Genomic DNA, 27198 nt, shown 5'->3' with positions numbered 1-27198 from the left:
TAAAGAGGAATGAGATTAATATATGTAAAAAATAATAAACTTCATTTATGGAGATCTTAAGTACCAAGACCTATGCTAAACTTTTAAAATTTGTTGTCTTAATTCATTGTAACAGTTATATGAGCTGTGGAGAGGCTGTGGTAGGGATAGTAGCACAGGTGTTAGTAATGACAATGGCATTTAATGAGCACTTACGGTGTTACAGGTACTCTACATGTTTCAATTTAATCCTGTAAATGATCTTACAAGGTTGATACTGTAAATTGCCATTTTACAGATAAGGAAATTTAAGCATGGGGAAGTTAAATAACTTGCCCAAATTCACACAGCTAGTGTATGGTGGAGCTGGGTTTAGAATCCAGGCTACACTTGTAGATTCTAGTTTATCCCCATTTTTTGTTTTAGAGGCGTAAGCTGAGGGAGTAATTGACTCACACACCTTGGGCTGGGCACAGTAGCTCAGGCCTGTAATCCCAGCATTTAGGGAGGCGGAGCCTGGAGGATCTGGAGGATCCCTTGAGCCCAGGAGTTTGAGACCAACCTAGGCAACATGGCGAGACTTCGTCTCTACAAAAAAAAAAAAAAATATCTTGAGCATGGTGGTGCAAATGTAGTCCCATAGTCCCAGCTACTCAGGAGGTTGAGGTGGGAGGATCGAATGAGCCCAGGAGTTTGAGGTTACAGTAAACTATGATCGTGCCACTGCACTCTAGACTGGGCAACAGAGTAAGAACCTGTCTCTAACAAACAAAAAACCCTCACATACCTTATAAGTGGCAGAATATGAACCCAAATCTGTCTGATTTCTAAACTGTGTTCTTAATTGTCATACTGCCTCCCCATTGCTAAAAGCAATAAATACTTTCTGATGTGATACTGTAGAATCGATCGATTATGATTTAATATAAATCACATTGCTGTGTCCTTTCACACATGATATACAAGGGCTGTCCAGAAAGTATCCAGCCATTGTTAGTATAACATTATGCTGATAATATATATTATATTGTAATATATTGTCTTGATTGTTACACCAAGCTTTTGACCACTGCTTAACACATGAACTCTACCTGTTGAGTTGATATAGAAGATGAACACCTTTGGAGTTTTGTGGATATTTGGCAGGATTCTTGGCCATTGTTGGAATTCCCAGTGGTGATGTTAGTGTTAAGTAAACCATATTTGTTGATTCAGTAGGAGGACTTGGCTGCCCAAGATGTCAGTAGCTTATGGGAGACAGATGGTAATGGGGAGAGGACATGGATATAAGAAGGGACAGCACTTTGTTTCTCCAATTATTTCTACAATCTCATTCTGTTTATTGGCTCTTCCACTTTGTGGTTTTGTCCCCATGTTCTCCCTGTAACTAACTTCTCCCAGATGTCTGACTTCTCTTAACTTCTACCTACGTAGGCTTGGGATAACTATACCATTTTAATCACCTACCTGGTGATGGGTGTGTGGTATGCTTTGGCTGTAAAAAGCAAAGTCTGCTCTCAGATTGCCCACAGCTAGCTGAACCATGTAAGACTTAGGACATTTCTCGGTTTTAATATACAGTCCCCAAATTCCTGACCTGGACTACTAGATCTTGACAGGAATTATTTTATGGATATTTAATACCTAGAAAGAGATGGAAGAGTCTGGACTGATGATAGCTTACTCTTCTTTTGCAGGAAGGATGCTAATTCTGCACTGCTCAGTAACTACGAGGTAAGTAGCTTTGAAGTTGGCTGTTGTATTTTCCTCTCTGATAGTTTGCCCTTTGCTTCTGAGGAGTGTTGAATTAATTTTGGTTAGAAATGACTGAACTCATGTGGATTTCCACTTTAAAATAGGACAGATGGCACCATCTGGTGGACCTTGGACTATTCTAAGCTTGGTAAATTATTCAGAGTACTTCAGGGAAGCTGGGAAGACTTTAGTTTGTAGTAGGCAATCTTCCCTAAATCCTAAAGATTCTAGATCATCATTTGGGATGCCTTCATGGGATGGAAGCATCTGTTTTAGAGCCATTTCTGTCTTTAAAATTTCCTATTAAAATACTTGTATCTTTTCCTAATCACCACCCTTTACCTATAAAATGCTTTTATACTTTATTATTTTGATCCTCAGATAGTCTTGTGGGTATTAACATCCTCATTTTGAAAGTGAGAGTTTTGTTGACTCGCCATTATGAATAATTTAATAGGAATTAACAGATTGATACTTTTGAGGGTTTGGGGGTGGGGTTGCTGGGGAAATGGAAAGAAGGAAGGAGGTTGGTGAGAGAGGAGGTATGTCAGTATATTTGTCTATCTCTTATTTTGCCTGGGTCCTGTTAGGTACCAGCAAAGCCATCTGATAAGTTAACTCCAGATGTAGAAAGAATAATTTATACATTGACTGTCAATTTTCCGTATGCCAGAATCTAAATTCACAAATACTTAGAGGAGGTCTGGGTCTCCATTGTGTGTTATATAGAAGGTAGTAGAATAAACACAGTTGGTCATGTTCCTTCCTTCCTAAAGTTTCATTATAAGTGGTTGCTGCTCATAATAGGAAAGAAATGGTTTTTGGGCAAACCTTTGGCTTTTAGGAACCTCCTTGTCCAGTTTGGACTTTGCTAGGTGTTTGGGTATTTTATCCATTGGGGAAGCATTGCATTCATTGGGTCTCATGCCACTGTTTCTAAAAGGAACAGCAAATGGGTTTTGGATTGTATCTAGTAGCAGTGTGTGAGCCTATATTTCCTTCAATTCTCTTGGTAGATTCTCTAGAACAAGAACAAGATTCCTCCCTCTGTACCCCCAGCACTAATACACATATGACTTTTGCTTTCAGGGAGAAGTTGGCTTTCTTTCTTTTTTCTTTAATATATTTTTTGTTTGGTGGTTTTGTTATTTTGTTTGTTTTGAGACGGTCTCATTCTGTTGCCTTGGCTAGAGTGCAGTGGCATGATCATAGCTCACTGCAACCTCAGACACCTGAGCTCAAGCGATCCTCCTGCCTCAGCCTCCTGAGTAGCTGGGACTATAGGCACCACTATGCCTGGCTAATTTTTTAATTTTTTTGTAGAGATAGCATCTCGATATGTTTGTTACTCAGGCTAATCTCAAACTCCTGACCTCAAGCCATTCAGCCTCTTCGACCTCCCAAAGTGCTAGGATTACAAACGTGAGCTCACACCTGAGCCAACACTCTTGGCCAGGAAAGTTTCCTTCTAAAGATCTGTAGTACTTTTGCTTTCTTTCTTTCTTTTTTTTTTAATGAGACAGGGTCTCACTGTGTCACCCAGGCTGGAGTGCAATGACATGATTGTAGCTCACTGTAACCTTGAACTCCTGGGTTCAAGTAATCTTCCTGGTGCAGCCTCCCAAATAGCTGGGACCACAGGTATACACCACCACACCCGGCTAGTTTTTTTATTTTTTGTAGAGATGGGGGTTTCACTATGTAGCCCAGGCTGGTCTGAAACTCCTGGCCTCAAGTGATCCCCCGCCTCAGTCTCCCAAAGTGCTAGGATTACATACGTGAGCCACTGTGCCCAGTCTCCTTTCTTTTTTTTGTGAACTGTATTTTATCACTTGCCTTATAGTATTTCTTTTCCAGAAAGAAATTATACTAGATTTTCATATTAGAGAAGCAGAATCGTCTTTAAAAAATATTTATTTTAGGAAAATTTACTGTCAAATACTCAGTATATTTTTCATACCAGAGGAGATTAGTGGTAACGGTATATATTGGTAGGAAACATTTGAAATATTTTAAGTAAATTAATAAATTGGATTATTTTATTTAAATAAAAGAACATTTTTTAAATGTCACATGCTTTGGGGGCTCATTTGCCCAAATCCAAGAGTTGGAAGGTGAATTTGTGGGAAGAAAGTAGGTACTACACTTTTCCTATGTATCCTTCAAAACCATTGATCTTGGAATAGATACATTTCTCAAACTTATTCATAAAAATTTTTTCTGTATCTCTTCCTAGGTGTTCCAATTACTAACTGACCTGAAGGAGCAGCGTAAAGAAAGTGGAAAGAATAAATACAGTTCTGGGCAACAGAACTTGAATACTATCACCTATGAAGTAAGCCTGGGCTTCTGGCGAGCCTACCTAAACTACCAGCAAGAAATGTTGGTTTATTTTGCCGATGACTGGCCACCAAAATCAAGATTGCCTCTTACCTAATTTGGATAGTTTAATTGTAACCCAGTTTTTATTCTGTTTATAAAAGTGGGAGGAGCTTAGCCAACTGAAAGGGTTAGCCAGCTATAAAGTTAGAAGGAATACTGCCCTCACTTCTAAAAGCCAGTTGCAAGTTTGGGAATCCGCACCCTGAACCACCCTCAGGTTTGATAATTCACTAGAAGGATTCACAGAATTCACTGAAAACTGTTACAGTCACGGTTATAGTTTATTGCAGGGAAGGGATACAGATTAAGATTAGCCAAGAGGGCAGGGTGTGGTGGCTCACGCCTGTAATCCTAGCACTTTGGGAAGCCAAGGCAGGAGGATTGCTTAAGGTCAGGAGTTCAAGACCAGCTCTGAGTAAAAGCGAGACACTGTCTTTACAAAAAATAGAAAAATTAGCCTGAGTTGGTGGTGCACACCTGTAGTCCCAGCTACTGGGGAGGCTGAGGCAGGAGGATTGCTTGAGCCCAGGAGTATGATGTTGTAGTGAGCTATGATGACACCACTACACTCTAGCTCAGGCAACAGAGCAAGATTCTGTCTGGAAAAAAAAAAATAGTCAAAGGACAAAGCAAATAGGGCAGAGTCCAGGAGAAATACCAAATGCAGAGCTTCCATTTTTCTCTCCCATGGAGTCAGTACACATTACTCTTCTGAAATTGATGTGTGACGGTACTCGTGGAATATTGCCAACCAGGGAAACTCAGCTGAGCCTCAGTATCCAGAGTTCTTACCCATGACCAGCTGCTAACCTGAAACTGTGGATGGGGCCAGCTCTACCCTGCCTTACATTGTTAAGATTATCCAGTGTGACCGGAGGCCTCAGCCAAAGATATTCCTCTTCAGCATAGCATTCCAAGGGCCTGGAGATTACCTCCCAGAAGCCAAGGGCAAAGGCCAAACATTTTTGGGGGGCAAGGCCAAATTCTTTATTACAGAAAAAGTAATAACTTTTATCGTAGAAAACATAGAAAGTACCAAAAGTATAAAGAAGAAAGCAAAACTAATTCGTAATCTTAATATCTAGTTGACATTTTGCTGTGTTCTTTCCCAACCTTATGCTTTGTCCTTTAAAAAGAAAGTTTAAGCCATTATATGTGTTATATGTGATGTTTGATTTTTATGTCATTTTAATTTAATGCTTTCTTGCTGTTTCCTTTCAGTTCTGATTTTTTGCCTCTATAGAGGATTTGGTTTTAATTGTCTTTATCTTTTTAAAGACATTATTAAACTTAAGTTATCATAATCCCTTTTATGGAAAGTAAGGGATTTAGCATTTTTGTCACCATTCTTCCCCATACAATTTTGTTCATTTAATCATGTGTTTAAAACCCGATTATTTCTTTATTCATTCATGTTCTTTTATATTATTTAGTTCATCTCTTTCAAAGAAGAAAATATTTGTTGGTAATTAGTTTTGCAACCAAATTTCAAACTATCACGTACTTTTAACTCTATACACTTAATTAGTTTAAGCTCACTGCCACCCTATTCTTTCTTAAATTCTTTTAATTCATAGTACCTCAAGCAAAGTTATTGTGGTTTTAAATATTTTGAGATATTTTATACCTGAGGATATATATTTCTAGTGTTCTATTTATTTTATTTATTTTTTAATTTTTTTAGAGACAGGTTCTTGCTCCGTCCCCCAGGCTGGTGGAGAGCAATGGTACGATCATAGCTCACTGCAACTTCGAACTCCTGGGCTCACACAATTCTCCCACCTCAGCTTCCCAAGTAGCTAGGACTACAGGCACATTCCACTATGCCCAGCTAATTTTAAATTTTTTATAGAGATGGAGTCTCACTATGTTGCCCAGGCTGGTCTCAAACTCCAGACTTCAAGCATCCTCCCGCCTCAGCCTCCCAAAATGCTGGGATTAGAGGCGTGAGCCACTGCACCTGGCCTTCAGTGTTCTTAATGTGAATGACAATTTGTCTGAAATGGAGTTACAGAGTTTTATTCTGTAGGGCTCTATAGATGTTTCATTGTCTATTAGTATTTGTTAGTATGATGAGTCTGAGACCAACCTGATGTTTGCACTTTTGAGAGACTCTTAATTTAGATGCTTAAGGTTACTGTTTATTTTTCAGATTTGAAATTCCTCCCAAATTATATCTAAGTGAGGTTCCCTCTTAAAAAAAAAATAAAAACATTTTATTTTGAAATAATTGTCCTCTTACAGAAGAGTTGTAAAGACAGTGCTGGGAGTTCCCATGTACCCTTCCCACAGTTTTCTTTAATGTTAACATCTTATATAACCTTTGTATAATTATCAAAACTAAGAAATTAACATTGGTACATACTGTACTAAAGATTTTATTTGAATATCTCATTACTGTCCTGTTTCTGTTCCAAGGTCCAATCTAGGATACCATTTTGTATTTAGTTAACGTCTCCTTAATATCCCTCAATGTATGACATTTCTTTACTCTTTCCTTGTCTTCCATGACCTTGAGACTTCTGAAGAGTACTGGTCAGGTAGTTTGTAGAAAATGTCCCTTGATTTGCATTTATCTCATGTCTTCTTGTGATTAGACAGGATTGATGGCTTTTAGGGAAGAATACCACCGAGGTGATCTGCCCTTATTGTGTGGTATCAGAGGGTACACGATATCAACATGTCTTAATAACTGACGATGTTTACTTTGATCGTTTGGTTAAGATAGTATCTGCTTGGTTTCTCCACTGTGAAGTTACTGTTTTTTCCATTTTCATGTCCTATTATTTAATAATTAGAAAGGATTCACCAAGTCCAACCCACATTAAAAGGGAAGGGGGGCCCATCTCTTGAAGGAAGGGATATCAAAGAATTTCTTGACATAGGTTTAATTCACATAGTAATTAAAAAATATTTTGGAGGCCAGGCACCATGGCTCATGCCTATAATCCCAGCACTTTGGGAAACCAAGACAGAAGGATTGCTTGAGGCCAGGAGTTTGAGACCATCCTGGGCAACGTAACAAGATCCTGTCTCTACAAAAAATTAGCTGTGTGTGGTGGCTCATGCCTGTAGTCCCAGCTAGTCAGGAGGCTGAGCCAGGAGGATCATGTGAGCCCAGAAGTTGGTGGTTGTGGTGAGCTGTGATTGCACCACTGCACTCCAGCCCAGGCAACAAAGCAAAACCCTGTCTCAAAAAAAAAAAAAAAGAAAATTGAGGGGGGAGATGCTTTGAGGCCATGCAAATCTCCCACTTCTAAAGCTATTTATATATCCAGTTGTATATATCCATTATAGACTCATGGCTATTTTAGTCTTTGAGTTTCCTCTCTTTAAAATAATTGTTTGAAATTTAATAACAAAATTGTCAGAGTAAAGAGTTTTTTTTTTTTTTTTAAGATGAAAAATTTTCTTCTAAAATTTCATTATTCTTCCTGTTCTAGCTACTGATTTTCAGGAATTCCTATTAGATGAAGATTGGTTCTCCTGAAGGCATTTGTTTTATAGAGTGTTTTTAAAAACAAAATTTTAGAATACAAAATTAAAGCCATTGCCATCCCTTTTTCTCATTCAGGTTTCTTAGTCTTATGCTTGCCTTTTCCTTTATTTTTTTGTTTTAGACATTAAAATACATATCAAAAACACCATGCAGGCACCAGAGTCCTGAGATTGTCAGAGAATTTCTCACAGCAATGAAAAGCCACAAGTTGACCAAGTAAGTAAAGATTATCTTAAGTAGGAAGACAGTGACAAGTGAAAATGATAGCTTAGAAAAGCCATCCTCAGCAACTATGTAATTTATATTTAGTTGGATTTTATGTTTCTAATTAATACACAGTGCTCTTTTAAAGAAAGATTATGGTATTGTATGGCCGGGCACGGTGGCTCACGCCTGTAATCCTAGCATTCTGGGAGGCCCAGGCGGGAGGATTGTTTGAGCTCAGGAGTTCGAGACCAGCCTGAGCAAGAGCGAGACCCCATCTCTACTAAAAATAGAAAAAGAAATTATACGGACAGCTAAAAACATATATATAGAAAAAAATTAGCCAGGCATGGTGGCGCATGCCTGTAGTCCCAGCTACTCGGGAGGCTGAGGCAGTAGGATTGCTCGAGCCCAGGAGTTTGAGGTTGCTGTGAGCTAGGCTGACGCCATGGCACTCACTCTAGCCCGGGCAACAGAGTGAGACTCTGTCTCAAAAAAAAAAAAAAAGATTATGGTATTGTAGATGAGACAACTGAGAGTTAGACATAGAGACCCTTCTAGAGTGAGGAACAGAACTTAGTGGGCTTTTTCTTTATCCCAGAGTCTTTTCTTGGAGTTATAGTTCATATGATCTATCCCATCACCCCTTCTCAGCATCCAGACCAAACTGGATGAAAAGTACGGTTCATAGATAAGGTACTTTTTATAAAGTTGATCATTGATGTCATTTGACATTTGTGTTTGCCTAAGACAAAAGTGGCTTGATAATATTCTGTTTTTTAGTGCACAATTACATTTCCTGGTAACTTTCTAGAATGAATTCAACTTGTAAAAAGTAAAAACATCATAGATCAAGAGTTTACGTGAGAACCTAGCCCAAGTCTTTTAGAATCAATACCAGAGCTGATAAATTCCAAAAGCTGTTGTCATTTTGTTCAGGATAATCAATAATTTTCTTTTGGAAGAACCATTTGGTTTTATTTCAGGTACACAGTTGCTACACAATCAGTAAACTTAATGTACCTCTCCGCCGGCCCCTTTTCTCCAAATGAACTCTGAAAACAAACATCTTCCGCTTGCGTGCCCGTGTGTACACACGTGTGTGTGTGTGTGTGTGTGTGTGTGTATGACATTTTGTTTTTAGTTGTGGTAAAATACACATAAAATTTACCATCTTACCCATTTTTAATTATACTTTTTTCAACATCATTCTGGCTTTTATAGTTCCTTTGCCTTTTTATATAAATATTTGAATTAGCTTCTTGATATCTGGAACAAATCCTATTGGGATTATGATTGGGATTGCATTACATCTCTAGGTCCGTTTTGGGGGAGAATTGACATTTTAAGAATATTGAGTCTTCCGATCCTTGAAAACTGTAGCATACGGGTCCTACACGATTTATTTTATTTTATTTATTTTTTATTCTTTTTTTGTCTGCATGATTTTTTTTAGGTTTATACCTAAGTATTTCATAATTTTTTGGTGCTGTTGTAAATGGTACTGATTTCCAGTTGTTCATTGCTAATATGGAGAAATACAGCTGACTTGTTTGTATGGATCTTATGCCCTCCAACCTTGCTAAATTGACTTATTAGTTGTAGAAGCCTTTTTAGTATATTCCTTGGGGTGTTCTGTATAGACAGTCTTTAGTGTTTGCATACAGAGTTTTATTTCTTTCTAATCTGGATGCCTTTTTTTCTTTTTCTTACCTTATCACACTGGCTAGGGCCCTCCAGGATGATGTTGAATAGGAGTAATGAGAGCAGGCATCCTTGCCTTATTCCTGGTCTTAGAGGAAAGCATTCAGTTTTCACCATTAAATATGATGCTAGTTTAGGTTTTTCATGGATGACCTTTACCAGGCTTAGGGATTTCAAATTGCTAAGATTGGATGTTGAATTTTGTCAGTTGCTTTTTCTGTATACGTTGAGATGTTTATATGGTTCTTGTTCGTTTGTTTTGTTTTGTTTTGTTTGTTTGTTTTGAGACAGAGTCTGGCTCTATCGCCCCAGGTAGAGTACAGTGGCATAATTGTAGCTCACTGCAACCTCAAACTTCTGGGCTCCTCCTGGGTGCTCCTCCTGCCTCAGCCTCCAGAGTAGCTGAGACTACAGGTGCACACCATCACATCTGACTAATTTTTCTATTTTGTGTAGAGCTGGAGTCTTGCTCTTGCCCAGGTTGGTCTCAAACTACTGGCTTCAAGCAATCCTCCCGCCTTGGCCCCTCAAAGTGCTGGGATTATAGGCGTGAGCCACTGCTCCCAGCTTGGTTCTTGTTCTTTAGTCTACAGAGTTGTATAGCTTTTTGGCTATATCTTTTCGTATATTTTTATTTTTAGTGGTTGCCATAGGGATAACAATATACATAACTAACCATTTATAGTCCAGAGTTACTATTTTACCACGTAAGTAAAATATACATAGGTCCCTTTACTTTCTTTTGTTATAGTTGTCATATTTATGACATGCAATCTACATACATTGAAAATACAATTTGTTGGCTGGGCGCAGTGGCTCACGCCTGTAATCCTAGCACTCTGGGAGGCCGAGGCGGGTGGATTGCTCGAGGTCAGGAGTTCGAGACCAGCCTGAGCAAGAGCGAGACCCCGTCTCTACTAAAAATAGAAAGAAATTATATGGCCAACTAAAAATCCATATAGAAAAAATTAGCTGGGCATGGTGGCGCATGCCTGTAGTCCCAGCTACTTGGGAGGCTGAGGCAGTAGGATCGCTTAAGCCGAGGAGTCTGAGGTTGCTGTGAGCTAGGCTGACGCCACGGCACTCACTCTAGCCTGGGCAACAGAGCGAGACTCTCTCAAAAAAAAGAAAAAAAAGAAAATACAATTTGTTTTCTAACATTTACTTTCTATACTTTTACATATTTTCAAGAACTTAAGAGAACAAAAGCATATTTCATGTTTACACAGGATGTTACCATTTCTTTTGCTCTTTATTCCTGAAGTTGCCTGTTTCCCTCTTATCATTTACTTGACCTGAGGAACTTCCTTTAGCACCTCTCTTAGAACAGGTCCACTGGCTACAGATGCTCTTGTTTTCATTCAACTGTTAATGCCATATTGTCTTTCATTCCTGAAGGATAATTTCACTAGGTTGAGTGGTCTTTTCTTTCAGCACTTTCAAGATGTCATTTCGGTGTCTTTCTGGCTAATCATGGTTTCTGATCACTCAAATTCATAATGTGTAATATTCCTCTGGCTTTTTTCAAGATTTTTCTTCTCTTTGGTCTTCAAAATTTGATTAGGATATGTTTAGGTTGTTTGTTTTTTAATTTATCTTTGATGAGCTGCTTAATTATATAAATTTAGTTTCTTACTAAATTTGTGAAGTGTTCAACTATTCATTCTTGAAATATTTTTTCTGTCCCAATCTCTTTCTCTTCTCTTTCTTGAACTCTAAAACCACAACTATGAGACCTTTGATGCTGTCCTACAGATCTCCAAGGCTTTGTGCCTTTTTTTCCCTTGTTCAAATGGGATAATTTCTATTGATCTGTCTGTAAGTTCACAGATTATTCTGTCATCTCCATTCTGTTATTGAGCCTACCAATGTAGTTTTCATGGCAGATATTTTTCAATTCTAAAATTCCCATTTGTTTTTTGTAACTTCTATTTCTTTCCTGAGAACTTCTATTATTCCATTCATTTCAGGAATGTTTACTTTTACTCTATGTTGTTATAATAACTAAAGTCTTTGATAATTCCAACATCTGGGTCATCACAGGCTTGGCATCTGTTGATTATCTTTTCCCTTGAGAATGAGTCACATTTTCCTGGTTGAAATAATTTTAGATTGTATCCTGTGCATTTTGAATATTACATTGTTTAGACTCTGGTTCCTGTTTAAAGTCTCTGGTTAATGTTGCTTTTTTTTGGTTTTACCAGGCAATCAGCCCAGTTAGGTTCAGACCTCAACTCAGTCTTACCTTCCAGGGACAAGGATTTCACTGTCAGTTTAGTTTTTAAAACCTTGCCTTATGGCTTTGGGTCTTTTCTGCATATGATGCTTGAGTGGTGGTTTAACTTACTTCTCACTCTCTTTACTGCCTTGAGTCTGTTTGATGTTTACTGTTTTGGGGCCATTCTGCACATAGATACCTCAGGGTGAGCCTAGGATTTGCGTTGACTGGTACTCAAATTTAGAGGAGTCCCCTTTTCTAGCTCTGCTCTCTGGGATTACCCCACACTCTCTGGCCCACATGGGACCCGTTTTTGGCCCTCTAGGTACAAGTACTGGGTTTTTCTCAAAAGTTTTAACTGCCTGTGTGTGTGGTGGTTACGGAGCTGCCCTTGGGGCAAAGCAGGGAGAGAAAAAAAGGGATATTTTGGTACTCTTTGGACCAGAAGGCTCCCTTCCTGGCTACACCTGCTGCTAGTCTCCGCTGGGAGCGGCACTTGAGCTATGAGCTTCACCTGGTTCTCCAGGTTTCAGGGGCCTGCTTTCTCATCTGGCCAGGAAGATGGGGTTTCCGTTGGGGTTTAGCCGCACGGAGCCACCGCCACAACTCTGCAGAGAGCTCGCCCCGAGCTCAAGGTCCTGAGAGAAAAGCGGTGAAAAAAATCCCAAGAAACTCACAACCATCCTTCATCCCAGCTGACTCTTCAAGTTTTGTTCTCCCTCCTCAGTCCACCTACTTTTTTTACTTTTCAGAGGCCTCAGTTATTGCTTCTGTATTTTGTCCAGAGATTTTTCATTGTAATTAGTGGAGAGATAGGATTCAGTGGATTTACTCCCAACTTGTCTGCAACAGAAGTCCTAATGGCTGATTTTTTTCTTTAAGACAGGATCTTGCTGTGTTGCCTGCAACAGGGCTAGAGAGCAGTGGTGTCGTCGTAGCTCATTGCAGCCTCAGCCTCCTGTCAAGCTGGGTGTACAGGCTCACACCCCGACGCCTGGCTAATTTTTCTGTGGGACAGGGGTCTCTCTATATTGCCCAGTCTGATCTTGAACCCCTGGCCCCAGGCAATCCTCCTTCCTCTCCTTGGCCTCCCAAAGTGCTAGGATTACAGGTGTGAGCCACCATGCCCACCCCTTAATGGTTGATTCTTAAGGCCTCTTTTCAGCTATTTGTCTGGGCTGGTGTATTGCTTCCTAATCCCTATATCTTTTTCACTACAAATATGGACCTAGCTATTACTGTTCAAGAAACCTATTATACAAATAGGAATTGTCTTGCAAGCTGATTCATAATGGCCATAATCTATATAATTTTAAAGCAGACTATAATGTTCAGAGAAGTATGAATTTCAGCCCCCCTTTTCCATTTGTGATCCTCAAATTGAGGATTCATAAAGTCCTCTGGGACCTTTTAATCTCTCTACTTTTCATTTTTTTTACTTCTAAAATCATTTATTTTGCAACTTTATTGAGGTATAATTTATGTACCATAAAATTGACTTATTTATTAATTTATTAAATTCAGAATATTATGGGGGTGTGCCCCCATTTTGGTTATGTATATTGCCTTTGCACCACCCAAGCCAGAGCTACAAGCCTGCTCATCCCCTAGACAGCGAGCTCCGCACCCATTAGTTGTGAATTTACCCATTCTCTCTAGCCCCCTCCCACCTACCTGGCACCCAGTGAATATTACTTCCATGTGTGCACCTAAGTGTTGATCAGTTAGTACCAATTTGATGGTGAGTACATGTGGTGCTTGTTTTTCCATTCTTGTGATACTTTAATTTGAAGAATCTAGCTTCATCCAGGATAATACAAGAGGTGTTAATTCACCATTGTTTTTTATGATTGAGTAGTAGTCCATGGTATACATATACCACATTTTATTAATCCACTCATGTATTGATGGGCACTTGGGATGTTTCCACAGCTTTGCAGTTGTGAATTGTGCTGCTATAAACATTCAAGTGCAGATGTCTTTATTATAAAATGACTTTTTTTTCTTTGGGTAGGTGCCTAGTAGTGGGATTGCTGGATCAAATGCTAGTTCTGTTTTTAGTTCTTTGAGGTATCTCCATATTACTTTCCATAGGTTGTACTAATTTGCATTAAATGGTTGGATTCATGACTCTGCCAGGAGTAAAAACTGCAGGCAGTGTTCTACAACAGTCAGTAGAGGGAGCTGGCAGGCTTCTTTCACTGTGGCTGAGGTCTGGCGCTCTGGGAGTTAGCAGCCCATGTCCTCAGTGCCTGGTGACTCAGGGCGCTGCTTGCCAAATACCATCAAGACCTGGACCATTTTGTGCTAACCAGTGCAGTTTAAGACAGGAATCACATTTATAAAAGGAACTACTGGAGTGCTCTTTAATCCTTGTATTTGAATATCCCCAATAGAATTTTTCTCTACCATTCTCCCAGGCAGAGGAGTTTCAAGAGAATAGCCCTTAAACTGGTCCAGTTCTATCAGTGCAAATTGGACCTCCATTCATTTGCTTAACTACCTCCACTACTAGAATCTTTAAGGGTAGGGGAGGAATCATGTCTTGTTTGACTTCATACCCTTATTCAGCAGAATGGTAATGTTGGGACTCAATGCTAAGACACTTGGACACTGTGTCCCATGTCATTTTTACTATAGCATGTTACTTCCCCCAAAGCATTTGGTTCTTTAATCATTCTGATTTTTGCTTGAAGCACTTAGTTCTCAAGGAACTACAGCCTGACTGGTAGCCCCAGCTCTCATCCTGAGATATCCTCCCTAAGATATACAGTGGTGCCTTCAAGGCTCAGCTTAGGTGGGTTTGTAAATAACTTGAAGTCCCTGATGGAATTCTTCTGTGTACAGACTGCTCTTGGCGTTTGATGCCGTATTTAGGACATGTGCCTCTGGGACCAGCAAAGCTCAGTAGATGGATGGGTTGTCAGGTTTCTCTAGTATCTGGAGTCTGCTTACCGTGTCTCCCCAGAGTTCTCCACTTGTTTGTCCCATGAACTTCTGGATGACAGTGCTAGGTCCCTAGCTCTTTCTTTAGTGTATCCTTCATTACATTTATGTCATGCTAGCTTTGCCTCAGTTGTTGGGGTGCGAAGATGAACACAGTGTAAGTGCTACGGTAGCAGGGACATGGTGCAGAGACACCGAAGCACCAGAAAACACTGTGTGCTAAGCAAGGCCCAGAATCAGGAAGTAGCCTGGTGCTTTTCTGTATAGCATTTGCAGTTCGGTTTGAGATATGGGTGCTTAGGGAAAGTAGAGTCACCTGAAGCTAGAGAGACTGACAAAAACCAGCTTTCAAAGGGTTCTGGGGGCTGAACTAAAGAAATTGAAGTTCAGACCAAAACCTGCGAGGACAGTGGGAGGATTACAAGCAGGATAATGAGATGACCGGACTTCCATCTTTTAAAAAATACTTTATTTGTAAGAGTGAAGGTAGACTGAAAAGGTGGCAGGCCTCCAGGGGGTGGGGGGAAATTATCTTCTAACCAAGAGGTTGAAATGGCCCCTAGAAATGGTGAGGAAGGGACAGAGATCTTGGAAGAAATATAACCAGTGATACCTGGTGACTGACTATGGGCAGTGGGTGAGAGGGAGGAGTCAAGGGGACCCTCAGCTTTCTGGCCTGGGTGTTTGGCTCTTCACCAAGGTGAGAAGTACAGAGAAAAGTGCTGGTTTCTTGGGAAGGACAGTCACATCACTCTGGGGTGTGTTGAGTTTGAAGTGTATCTGAGATGTCGAGGTGGAGATACCTAGTAGGCATTTGACTACAAAGGTCTGGGGTGCAGCTCACATAGCACAAAAACATGGATTTCTTGGTTAAAGCCTATAGTAACAATTGAGATTGTGAGGTTTGGATGAGAAACTCAGTCAAAGGGTCAGAGGATGAAAGATGGCACCATGGGAATGCAAGAGGCAAGCAGAAGGAAAAAAACTGAGATGGAAAAGGAATAATCAGAGAGATAAGAGAACTGAGAAGAATGGGGTGTGGAAGCCACGAGGGCAGACAGTGTTAAGGAGGGCGTGATCAGCAGTGTCAGATGCCACAGAGACGGTAGAATCGGACAGAGAAGCATCCACTAGTTTCCATGTGGAGGGCACTGGGCCCTTCAGCAAGAACGGCTTTGTTGGTCACTTGGGGCGGGAGTTGAGAAGCCAGGGGAAAAGGCAGAGACAATGAGACAAGCTTGGTCGTGACGCCTGCAGGGAGTGTTTGTGTCCCCACCACACCCCCCAGACTGGAGCACACACAGTGTGGGAGGGTCTGTGTTTTACTTAGTCCCCTCCTCACCAGATAGCCCTCTTCACACGGAGACCCCCCAGTGCTAACTTCACTTCTGCTTCACCGACAAAACTCTTCTCCCTTCAAACCCTCTCAAATTTGCTTTTTCTGCCCTCATGGCTGTGGTCTCAGTGGAACGTGAGTCCCTTCACTGGAACTTTGGACCACGGTTCCTGAGGGTCTTTCCTTTTCCTTCTGTAGTTTCAGCCTGTCCACGTGCTTGTCTCCCCAGCTGGCAGATGCTCTTCACTCTCCCTCTGGAGCCTGTTTCCTCCACCGTCACCCGCAGTCCAGCTGTCAGCACCACTGTCGTCCCACTGAACTGCCTGCACAGGCCACCAGTGAACTCTTCTGTGGCAAATCCAGTGACTTCTACACTATCAGCCTACTTTTCTTCCCTTCCCTCCCCCCAAATCTTTTATGCTTTTTATGTCGTAGCCAGTGCAACAAGACAAGACCTCTGTCCTGGAATTTCTCCTCTCTTAGTTTCCCTAACACTATTCTCCAGGTTTTCTTTTTCTCTCTTTGCTCCTTCTCCTCCTCTGCCTTTTCTCCTGGCCCCTTAAGTGGAGGTGCCTGTGGTGCTCTGTCCTGGGTCTTCAGGTACTCTGCAGTTGGTCTCTGGGTTACAGTACTCCCTCCATGGTTTCACATGGGTCCTTACAAGTAAATCTAGCTCTGTTTTCTTCTGTAGTTCTAGACCAAATTAGAACTCAAACTTTTTAACAGAAACCTCTTTGTAGTTACAAAAGTACTGCAAACTGAGATTTGATTTTGAACAATGTATTTTTTCTAAACGCTCAGGCTAATGTCGACACTGTCTGTTCCTTCACTCCACTTCCCTCCCACCCAAATTAGGCAGTTGTCAGGTCCCGTCGACTTTACCTGAGGGTGGCTGGGAGCATTTCACATGCCCAGGCTCTTATCGCCATCCCTGCCGCCGCTGCCCAAGTTCACAACCTCTTTTTCTCTCACCCAGGAGTAGCACAGTGCTTTCCTCACTTTCCTGCATTTTCTCAGATCTTCCAGAATTGCTAGCCGTACCAGCCAGAGCTTCCACTCTTTTCCTTGGTTGCTCTTTCTACAGAGTAACATCCAGCCTCTTGATGGGGCCCTTTACTCTTGTCCCAGATGGCTCTGCCACCTCTCATCCCACACCTCTCTATTTCCTGAAACTCCACGAACTTCTGTTCCTGCAGGTGTTTACTTGTGTTGTGCGTGCCTTACTGCCCATTCCTCCCATTCCTTTTCCCTAGAAAATCCTTCGTGGCCCAGAACAAGGGTCATCTCAATGAAGTCTGCCTTTTCAAGTCTAGAGTAAACGTTTGGGGGATTATGAGACGTAGAATTTGTCTGCAACTGCCTTAGCAATGACTACTGTTTACGAAGAAACTGCTGTGGGCCAGACATCACGATGAACGCTTCCCCTCCCTTACCACGTGTATACCAGCAGCAGATGGTCAAGAACATGAGCTGCCATGCGGAGCTCCAGCTCGGCCATTTTCTAGCTTTGTTAGCTTGGACAAGTTATTTACTGTCCCAGCATCAGCTCAGTCTGGGGGTTAAATATGCTTTCCACGTGGAAGGCATGTAATATTGAATAAATGGTAGCTTCTGCCACTATAAATAGTAGATTTTCATCCCTCGTAATCCCCTCATAAGATAGTAAGTACTATTATTATTCCTGTTTTGCAGGTGATGAAACTGAGGCTTAGGGAGACTGGGTACTGCTTCCCCAAACACAAGGCTGTGGGAATGGTGGCTTATTTATCTTTTTATTCCAGAATGCCTTTAAACTTACTGAACTGAATTGAAAGATGGATCTGGAGCTCCAGAGTAAGACTGAGAGAGAAATTTAGAATTTGTCACCTGCACGGGGGTAATGATTGGAGTCATTCTCTTACCTTTGAAGTCCTGTCATCTTTTAGGGTCCACACATTTCAACCACCCTCTCAGCAATGAGCTATATGTTTCTTTGTGGCAGATAATTATGTTTAACTGTTACTTAAATCTTTTGTTGTGAAAATCTGCATGTATTTGTCTTCCTTCCCCAGCTGATCGAAAGCTTTTTGAGGCTGGGGACTGGACCTTGTGCTTCCGTGTATTAACCTCTGCCCCTTTAGTCCGTTTCGTTTACTGAGATAACAAGTCAAACTTGGGTAACATTTAATCTTAATCTCAGAGAAGAATTCACCCATTTCTAAGCAATGACCAACCAACCAAGGTGATTTTGTTAATCTTTACTTTCTGTAAGTTAGATTGAGAAAACATTATTTTCTTCATATTTCCCAAACAAAACGTACTGTGTCAATGTCAAATAAGTTGTTTAAAACTGCACCTCTACTGCTGCTCCAGTTCTTACAATCATGCCTCTATACCCTTTAGGATTCTGGTACACATCTGTACCCTTGGGTAAGAGTCACTGACATACATTCTCCTGTTTCCATTCTCCCATTTTACAGTTGAAGAAACTGAGTACTATGTTCCAGTGTTTCTCCATTTTTGTTTTTGTTTTTGAGACAGGGTCTCACTCTGTCACCCCGGCTAGAGTGCAGTGGCATCATCACAGCTCACAGCAACCTCAAACTCTTGGGCTCAAACAGTCCTCCTGCCTCAGCCTCCCAAGTAGCTGGGACTACAGGCACTCCCACCATGCCTGGCTAATTTCTGTATTTTTTGTACAGATGGGGTCTCACTTTTGCCCAGGCTGGTCTTGAACTCCTGACCTCAAGTGATCCTCTTGCCTCAGCCTCCCAAAGTGCTAGGATGACAGGCGTAAGCCACTGCACCCAGCCTTCCATTTTTTTTATTTGACAAAATATTCTCTAAACAGCTTGGTCAAGACTCGAGATCCTTAGGGGTGTGAGAGTTTTAAATGCTTTGTGCTTTTCTTTTGACAGAGCTGAAAAGCTTCAGCTGCTGAATCACAGGCCTGTGACTGCTGTCGAGATCCAACTGGTGAGTAAAGGCCTCCTGAGCTTGAGGAGCTGTTTTCTGGGGCTGAGATGGAGAAAGGCTGTGGACGGTCCAGGCAGGAACTGCCCTTGTCTGAGGAGCCTGCTCAACCACCCCGCTGTTTAAGAGAAAGGAGACTTTTAGCATGGACTTACGGGAAGAAAAGACTGGAGGAAATTTAATTCCTCCCACAGGGTTTGGGCCTGTGACTTGGCAGCTCTTGTCTCCCCTGACGTCCCGGGCCATTCTGGCCATTGCTTCCCAGTAGGTGTCGTTGCCAACCAGATGTTACATAAAAACGTTCAACTAACGTGTCTCTGGTGCAGCTTATCTCCCACACTCCCACCCTTCGCCCCGCTCTTCCCTTTCCCCCTTCCTTCGTGAAGGGAGCACGTGTGCACTTTCCCACACGTTCTTCCTCTCACACCCTCCTGCCTGGTCTCCCACGCCAGAAACCTGAAGTCATTCTCTTCTTTTATCTCCTATTCAGTCGGTCTCCAAATTCTGTTCTCTCTGTCTCATATTCTTTCTTCTCTCTTTACTGCACTGCTTTGATTTCTGTCGTCATTTCTCCACACAGCTCTTACAGTTGTCCTCTGACCCTTCTTTCTGCCTCCAGTCTGGCCGCTCCAGTCCACTGTCCACCCGCTGTCATAGTCACCTCCAGAACCACAGATGTGGTCATCTCGGTTTCCTGCATAAAACCACCCCGTGGAGGCCCATCATTTGTAAAATCCACGTTGCAGTCCCAGGATACTGCTTTAGAATTGGGGAGGGCAGCCGGAGTAGAAGGCCTAAGATGGTGCAAGGGGAATGTAAAAATGAGGTCCAAGAATACAACTTTGCCACCATATTGGCAGGCACACCATGGCAGTTTCCTTCTTTTTACAGGGCAGAGAACATCAGTAAGCTACAAATATTAAGCAGGCCATCTAACAGGCAGTTAAAAATTTTTTTGTCTGGAGAATTAATAAAATGAAAATAAAGCTCTTTCCAAAGTCCATTTTAGAAATATTTAGCTCTTTGTCAAACTTCGTTTAGAAAAATATGGAAGAAATTGGTCAAAAATACCTATGATCTTTAGAATTGGCTTATAAAAAAACTTTTTAAAGGCTCATGGGATATTTAATTTTTGACTAAAACTGTCATTGTCTTCGTAGAGTTGTTTCTGCCTTTTTTTTTTTTTTTTTTTTTTTTTTGAGACAGAGTGTCGCTTTGTTGCCCTGGCTAGAGTGAGTGCCGTGGCATCAGCCTAGCTCACAGCAACCTCAAATTCCTGGGCTTAAGCGATCCTCCTGTCTCAGCCTCCCAGGTAGCTGAGACTATAGGCATGCACCACCATGCCCGGCTAATTTTTTCTATATATATTTTTAGTTGTCCAGATAATTTATTTCTATTTTTAGTAGAGACGGTGTCTCGCTCAGGCTGGTCTCGAACTCCTGACCTCGAGCGATCCACCCGCCTCGGCCTCCCAGAGGGCTAGGATTACAGGCGTGAGCCACTGCGCCCGGCCCTGCCCCTCAAAATGCACCCAAAATTAAATTAGAAAAATTTCTTCCATAAAAGGTGTTTTTCTGGGGGAACTGACTGGCCTTTAGGCTAAATAGAAATCCTTTTTTTTTTTTTTTGTATCCTCATCATTCTGATGCTTTACACTGTGCTGGAGATCCAACTTAGAGGAGAGAAAAGAAACAAACAAAACGGCAAGAAACTAATGCCTCTCCCTCTGGGTTAGAGATCACATGTCATGTCTCCTCTAACTTTAATCAGCAGCATATGTTATCTGTGGCTTAATGACAGATGGAGAGAAGAGATGAGGAGGATTAGTGTGACCTCATCCCAGAGCCTGTAGAAAGTGCTATCATTACTTGGGAAGATGAGCTGCTCTTAAGAGTGCCTGCTTATGCCAGGCGTGGTCTCGGGCTTTGGTCGTGGTGCCAGTCATTGCCTGTGTAAACTCTTAATGCCCTCACCCTGGCACGTATTCTCTCCATGTTAGCCCAAAGGGCTGGTGAGTGGCTGATTTGGGTGTATCTGATTCAGATGCTTTACTTTCTTCCTCTAAGCCATGTACTTTTCCTTGGTAAGAAGAAAGATGTGTGGTATCCCCTTAGATTGTTCTCTTAACCTTCCTACAAATTAGGTAGGCTTTGATTTAAAAAAAAAATTATATTTGTTTCCCAGCAGTTAGACCATTTTATTGCCAGATTTTCCCGCCCTGGGATTTGGCTACAAAGTTATTTACCAGGGTTTATAGCAGCATCCCCCTCTCACCAGAGAGGGATAAAAAAATGAGGGTTTCACATAGAGTGACACTTGCAAAGCGCTTGAAAAGTTCCCTGTGGTAACCTCACAGCCATTTATTCTCCCTGAGTCCAGAAAGCAGTCCCAGCATCCAGCATTTGTTGGTATCTGGTTGGGAGCCAGGTTTTGGAGGCCGAAGCTTTACCTCTTTGGTTGTGCCTCAGCTGTGATTTGTTGTGATCCTCTGGTGACTGCCTGCTGACTCAGGGGGTCTGTGTGGAAAGGAGGCTGGCTACCTGGATTGTGACCTCTGGCATGCCTGGTTGGCTGGCCCTTTAGAACTATTTGGGAGCCCCCTGGCCTCAAGACAGGTCAGTGAACCCTGTGACCTCATCAGCCACTGTCCTGAATGATACTAACATCTATGCCTGTTAGTAATTTAGTGATTATAAAAAGTCTTGAGTTATAGAACCTATTGCTAAGAATACACCTGGCTGATACTTGATCAGTGTTGCAACTGCCAGACCCAGAGATTGGGGTGCAAGGGGTCCTCTCTGGTTTTCTAAGAAGACTCCTCAGAGGTCACACAACCAAACTGTCAAGCCAGTGGATGCTGGCTGCCGTACAGCATCTTTGGGAGAGGAAATGATGGAAGCCTCCTGCTGGAAGGCACGGTGTTCTAGGAGCCGGGATTCCAAGTCGGAAGGCCTTGTCCCCACTTCCTGTGAGACTCTGTTCCCCTTAGAACACCGAACCTCCACTGGCTCACCTGCAGATTGTTCTGGCTCTATGTACTGGGCTCTTAGAAGCCCTGGTCGCAGTGATTCCAGAAATCCCCTCACAAACTGTGGAGCGCTGCACAAGTACTGGTGGGAGGTTGTCTGTCAGCTGCTTATACTGATTATTCATGAACTTGTAGACATTCTTAAGTGAAGATCATCTTTTCTCTGTATTAAATAATAAAATTTCAGATATGTCCCTTCTTCCTCCTGTGTTCTTTGGGGGCAGTCTGTTAGATTATTGCTTTTTACAGACCCTAACTTTGCATGTCTGATTTTAAAACTGGGTTTTTGAGGATGGTTTCTTGTATGGTAGAGAATTTCCATTTTACAGAGCTCTTGAATCTTTAGAAAATGGTCACTTTGTTTCACAGCATAATGGAAAGTAACCCCCATTGGCTCACTCAGGATCTTCCCTATCCTGGAACGCCCAGGATCATTATCTAGTTGTGGAAACATTCTTGGGCTGAAGTGAATGAGGAGACCAGTGTTTTGTCAGGAGTCTGTGGTATGATCTTAGACTTACCACTTGACTTCTTAAACTTCTGTACTATCATCGTCTGTAAAGCAAGGCGGTCGGACTGAGGTCCTTTTCAGGATTGCAAACCTAGCCTGTCATCTTGTTTTACTTAAATCTTCAAGGGTTTCTTTCAGAACTTCTTTTGATTCCATTTGCCAGATTTCAGCGATTGCCATGGGAAATGCTATAGACTAGGGCCCCACACACCTTTAGCTGAGAAAGGTATTTGCGATAGATGTTAATGCCACCAAGTGAACACAGGTAACTTGACTGCCTGCATGCTGCTCTTAAAAAGGTGGTTGACTACATGATCTAGAATTAGACGTGAGTGTCGTCTCTGCATTCAGATTTCTGGGACCACGCCAGAAACCAGGCTTTATGTGGGCTGTTGAGGGGCAGTGTGGGCTTGTTCCCCAGCCGGCATTCGTCAGACCCCTGTCCCGCCCTCGCAGGAGATGACCATGGCCACACGGAGCGTGTTCCCTTGTGGGCTTTAGACCTGGGCAGGCCTGGCTTGGATTCCAGTTCTGCCCCTCGCCAGGATTGTCGCGAGGGGTAAAAGAAGTAATGGATAGACCGCAGGGTGCAGCTCCAGGCACGTGGGGGGCCCTCTCTGTAGGGCTGTTACCAGCGGTAGTGAGGATTAGATGGGTATAGACCATTTGGTCACCAAATGAGTTGCTGATACAGTTCATTAAATTACAGATGTGCTTGCTGTGAAATACAAAAGTTTATAAAGTGCCATTTCACTTCCTAGAGGTGAGTTTTCTTTGTGTATACAACATAGTCACATCTGCATATGGATGTGGGTGGGTATAGAACTGTTCAGGCTTTTTTTAAAGAAAAATGCTGTCCTGCAAGTCAGTTTTTTCACTGACCCACTTTGAGCAGGCACGCTGGCTCAGCAGGATTTGAGCTGGCTTTTCACGCTTCCATCTGGAAGACGGGGAGGACCTGGGGCGGCTCAGGACCCAGGTCTGTGTGTCCGGAGGCTGGGGTGGGACCGGGAACAACGCGAGCAGGAAGGGCCAGGACGGACCAGGGCTGTGACGCTCATTTGTAACCCCTGGGAGGGTTTCTTTCTTCTGCAGATGGTAGAAGAGAGTGAAGAACGGCTCACAGAGGAGCAGATCGAAGCTCTTCTCCACACAGTCACAAGCATTCTGCCCGCGGGGCCGGAGGCTCAGCAAAAGACAAACATCAGCAGTGACGTGGCAATGGATGAAGAGGACCCGGCATAGAGGAGTGCAGCTGGCCGGCATTCGTGAAGACCGAAGGCCCAGCAGCCATTTCCTGGACTTTGAGAGGATTGTTGATTTGATTTTAGCCTCTATCCCAACAGGCCCGATTTCATGGTCAGTTGGGTAAATCACAAAAATAAGCCTTTCTCAAAAACAAGCTGAACAGAAATATTTGTGCCTCTGGGAAAAGAAACATGGTGAAGACAGGCTAAGGTTGTCAGGGCAGAGAGCTCAAGAGCAGAAGACGATGACTGTGGACCCCTCTGTGGTAGAAATGTTTCCTCTATGGCCTTTGCCCCAGTTGCGGCGAGGTCTCTGTACACAGCGGGTGAAATGCTGTGTTTCCGTTGATAGGCTGTGTCCTAATTAGTTTCATCTGCTTCCCTGGGAGCCTCCCAAGCAGAGGCTCAGAGCTGCTGGGATGAGAGCTGGATTAGGAGAATCTGCTTAGATGACTGAAAACTCCCACAGCTGCAGATAGTTGCTCCAGGTTACAGTGAGCCACTGACCTTGGCTTACCTTAGAGGAATTTCCTCGAGAACAGCAGAGATAAGAAAAGGCAGGCCTGGCCAATTCATCAGCTCTGAATGCCCCTTTCCTCTGCTGGCATAGGCTTTGTTTAGTCTTAAATGTTAGGGACCAGCTCATGCCAGTTGAAAAATTGGAAAGCGGCACTCCAGGCTGAATGACAGTGGCAACAGAAATGCAGTATTGTCTGCCTTCCTGACTGCCCTCAGTTTCCTTCCCTGAGACAGCAGCCCAGGGCTGGTGCCGGCTGTGGAGACTGGGTGAGCCTCATTTGCACAATGGGCAAATCATTTACATCTCTAAAGAGGGCACAGTTATATGTAGCTCTTTCCATGGACAGAATGTGTAAGAACCAGAGGTTGATTAGTAAGAATTTGAATTTGCTGGCTGTTGCATTAGTTTTTGAATTTAAAATATTATGATGAGTAGCATGTGAGGACCTTTTTAATATTCAGGCTTTGGAAAGTTTAGTTGCTACAGGAATGTGGTTGCTTTAGGTCCTAGGAGTATTGTTAAAAATCAGATTTACCATATTCACTCTGTTCTCTGTTTGGGGAAAGAAAATGGCCATAGACATTAGTTTTTTCAAATTGGTACTCATTTTGTAAGACGACACATCTTCAGTGCTACTGTTAATTGGATAATTTTTCCCGCCCTTGCAACTCCTACACCCCAGCTCCCAACTGATTGCAGTTATATTCATCTGAACTTTATCATCCAAGGATCACCTGAAATCTGTTTACAGGCAACACTGAAAGTAACAGCTTGTCTTTTTAACTCTCCAGTGTTGGGAATTTGACCAGGAGCTGTTGATTTAGTTGTCAGGGCACACAAGTGCCTATCTCATTTGTATGCCATTTCTTTTTAAGTGCGTTAGGTGGTTTTTCTTGATGGATTGAGGGCTTCCTCTAGTTAATAATAAAGTTTTTCCCAGGTGATTGTCAACTTGTGACATCTTACAAATCTTTGAAGAATTTGTATTGTCATGGGTAAAGTCAAATCTGACTTAGGCTAAATTATGTGATTTTTTTTTTAAGGTTGACTGACTATTTAGATCTAAAATTTTTATTGGATTTCAAGAAAATTTTCAGTTTCTATATTTGGGACCTGAATTTAGCCTCAGTTTTTTATTAAACCAGGCTCTGGAAGACATAACCTTTATAAGAAGTGTATGTTCTGTGTAAAATTCCTATCACCTTAATAGCAAAACATTTCAGGAAAAAAAGTCATAATTTACACAAAAAACCACAATCACGTCTGGGGGTGAGAATTGGGAGTCTGTGAGCTTTGCTTTTCATTTTATATCCTTCTTTATGGTTTTAATTTTTGACCATGTGTCTGTTTCATTCCTTAAAAAGAAAACAAGTGTATTTGTTTGCATGTTGTCCTTGTAGTCGGCAGTTTAATTATGTCCCATACATGGAGGCGGGGCCCAGTCCTGTCACTCTTACTTCCAGGAGAGGCAGCCCTGAGAGGGGCTGGCGCAGGCTCTGGAGCAGGTGAAGAAGGCAGTTTTTAGAACCCGCGCCAGCATCTGGCCCATTGATTATAGCTGGGTGTTGTATCTTTACGTCTACCAGCTGTGAACTAAAATAAAATCCTAAGCTCCTGCTGACTGAATGGATCCCCTCTTAGCCAAGAGGACCCCAGAAAAAAAAATTGAGTTCTTGGCCAGGAAGGGAAGGAGAGGTCAGACACACCTTGTTACACTTCCTCCTTTTTAAAGTTTAAGGTACAGTTGACCAGCATTAATGTTAAAACAGAGATCATAAGACTTACAAAACAGACTCTTTGTGACAATAAGATACTAAATTATTAACAGGACTTAAGGCCATGCAAGGCAAAGGCTAAATCACACGCAGGCTGAGTCAGTGTACTGTGACTTTCTGATTTAGCAGACTTCCTTATCTTAAAATATCCCAAGCTTTTAGACAAAGTTTTATTTCTTTAACCAATTTCAGATCTAAGAGTCTTTGAACCCACCTATAACCTGTAAGCCCCCACTTCTAGATGTCCCACATTTTCAGGCCAAACCAGTGTATTTACCTGCAATTCCTGTCTCCCTAAAATATAAAACCAAACTGTAGCCCTATTGCCTTGGGACCAGTCGCTCAAGACTTCTTGGGCTTGGCTCCCCAGGGTGCAGTCACACATACTTGGCTCAGAATAAGCCTCTTTAAATAATTTTACAGAGTTTGGGTTTTTTTTCCATTAACATAGCCTTCCTTTATTATTCCTGACTTTTGTGGTCTTCTTAGTTCACCAGCAACTAGGGTAAAGAGTAGACATGTGTTTGGGGACTTTTTGGTGGGGAAACCTCTGGTTTTTAACATGGAGAAATTTTTTAGGAAGGTACTACTAAATTCTTGAAAAATTAAATAGATACCCAGTTTGAGGTTTATTGAAAATTTTTCCTTGCCTCTTTTGCTTAAAAGTCACATTATGACCTGCTGCCACCTTAGAGGGCTTCCCATTTATTCAGGGCTCATTCGTGAATTAATAGGTGTCATTTCCCTAATCTATTGTGTAGCCACACTAGCTCTCAAGAATTTATAGCGTAGTGAAAGGTGAGTATTAGGGTTTCCATATACCTCTAGGAAGACATTTATTATGTTATGGCTCACATGATCGTAGAGGCTGGGAAGCCTGCAAGCTAGAGACCCAGGAAAGCCCGTGGTATAATTTGAAGGCCTGAGAGTTGGAGAGCCAGTGGTGTGGATTCCAGTCTGGGTCTGAAGGCCTGAGAACTAGGAGCACCATGAGCAGAAGATTGATGTCCCTGGGCTCCAGTGACCCTCCTGCCTCGGCCTCCTGAGTAGCTGAAACTACAGGTGCACACCACCATGCCTGGCTATTTTTAAAAATTATTTATAGAGACAGGATCTCACTGTATTGCCCAGGTTGGTCTTGA

General features: G+C 42.2%; 1 protein-coding gene across 2 annotated transcripts in view; it reads left to right on the top strand.

Annotated features, from left to right (window-relative positions):
* Positions 1–25232, top strand: part of LOC123632658 (CGRP receptor component) — a 32340-nt gene extending 7108 nt beyond the window's left edge. Inside the window, exons 2-6 of one of the 2 annotated variants that reach the window (XM_045543200.1) lie at positions 1677–1713; positions 3971–4069; positions 7737–7831; positions 18921–18978; positions 23610–25232. In XM_045543200.1, coding sequence (XP_045399156.1) covers positions 1677–1713; positions 3971–4069; positions 7737–7831; positions 18921–18978; positions 23610–23759 — 439 coding nt within the window. In that variant the 3' untranslated portion in view covers positions 23760–25232. Of the gene's footprint in view, positions 1–1676; positions 1714–3970; positions 4070–7736; positions 7832–18920; positions 18979–23609 lie in introns of those variants that run through there. The other variant, XM_045543201.1, reaches the window with a different exon arrangement.
* The last annotated feature ends 1966 nt before the right edge of the window (positions 25233–27198 follow it).

This window comes from Lemur catta, chromosome 2 (genome assembly GCF_020740605.2).
Source record: "Lemur catta isolate mLemCat1 chromosome 2, mLemCat1.pri, whole genome shotgun sequence".
In the NCBI taxonomy this organism is placed as follows: Eukaryota; Metazoa; Chordata; class Mammalia; order Primates; family Lemuridae; genus Lemur; species Lemur catta.
The sequence above is the reverse complement of the archived record's forward strand: the minus strand, read 5'-3'. Positions and strand labels throughout refer to the sequence as shown.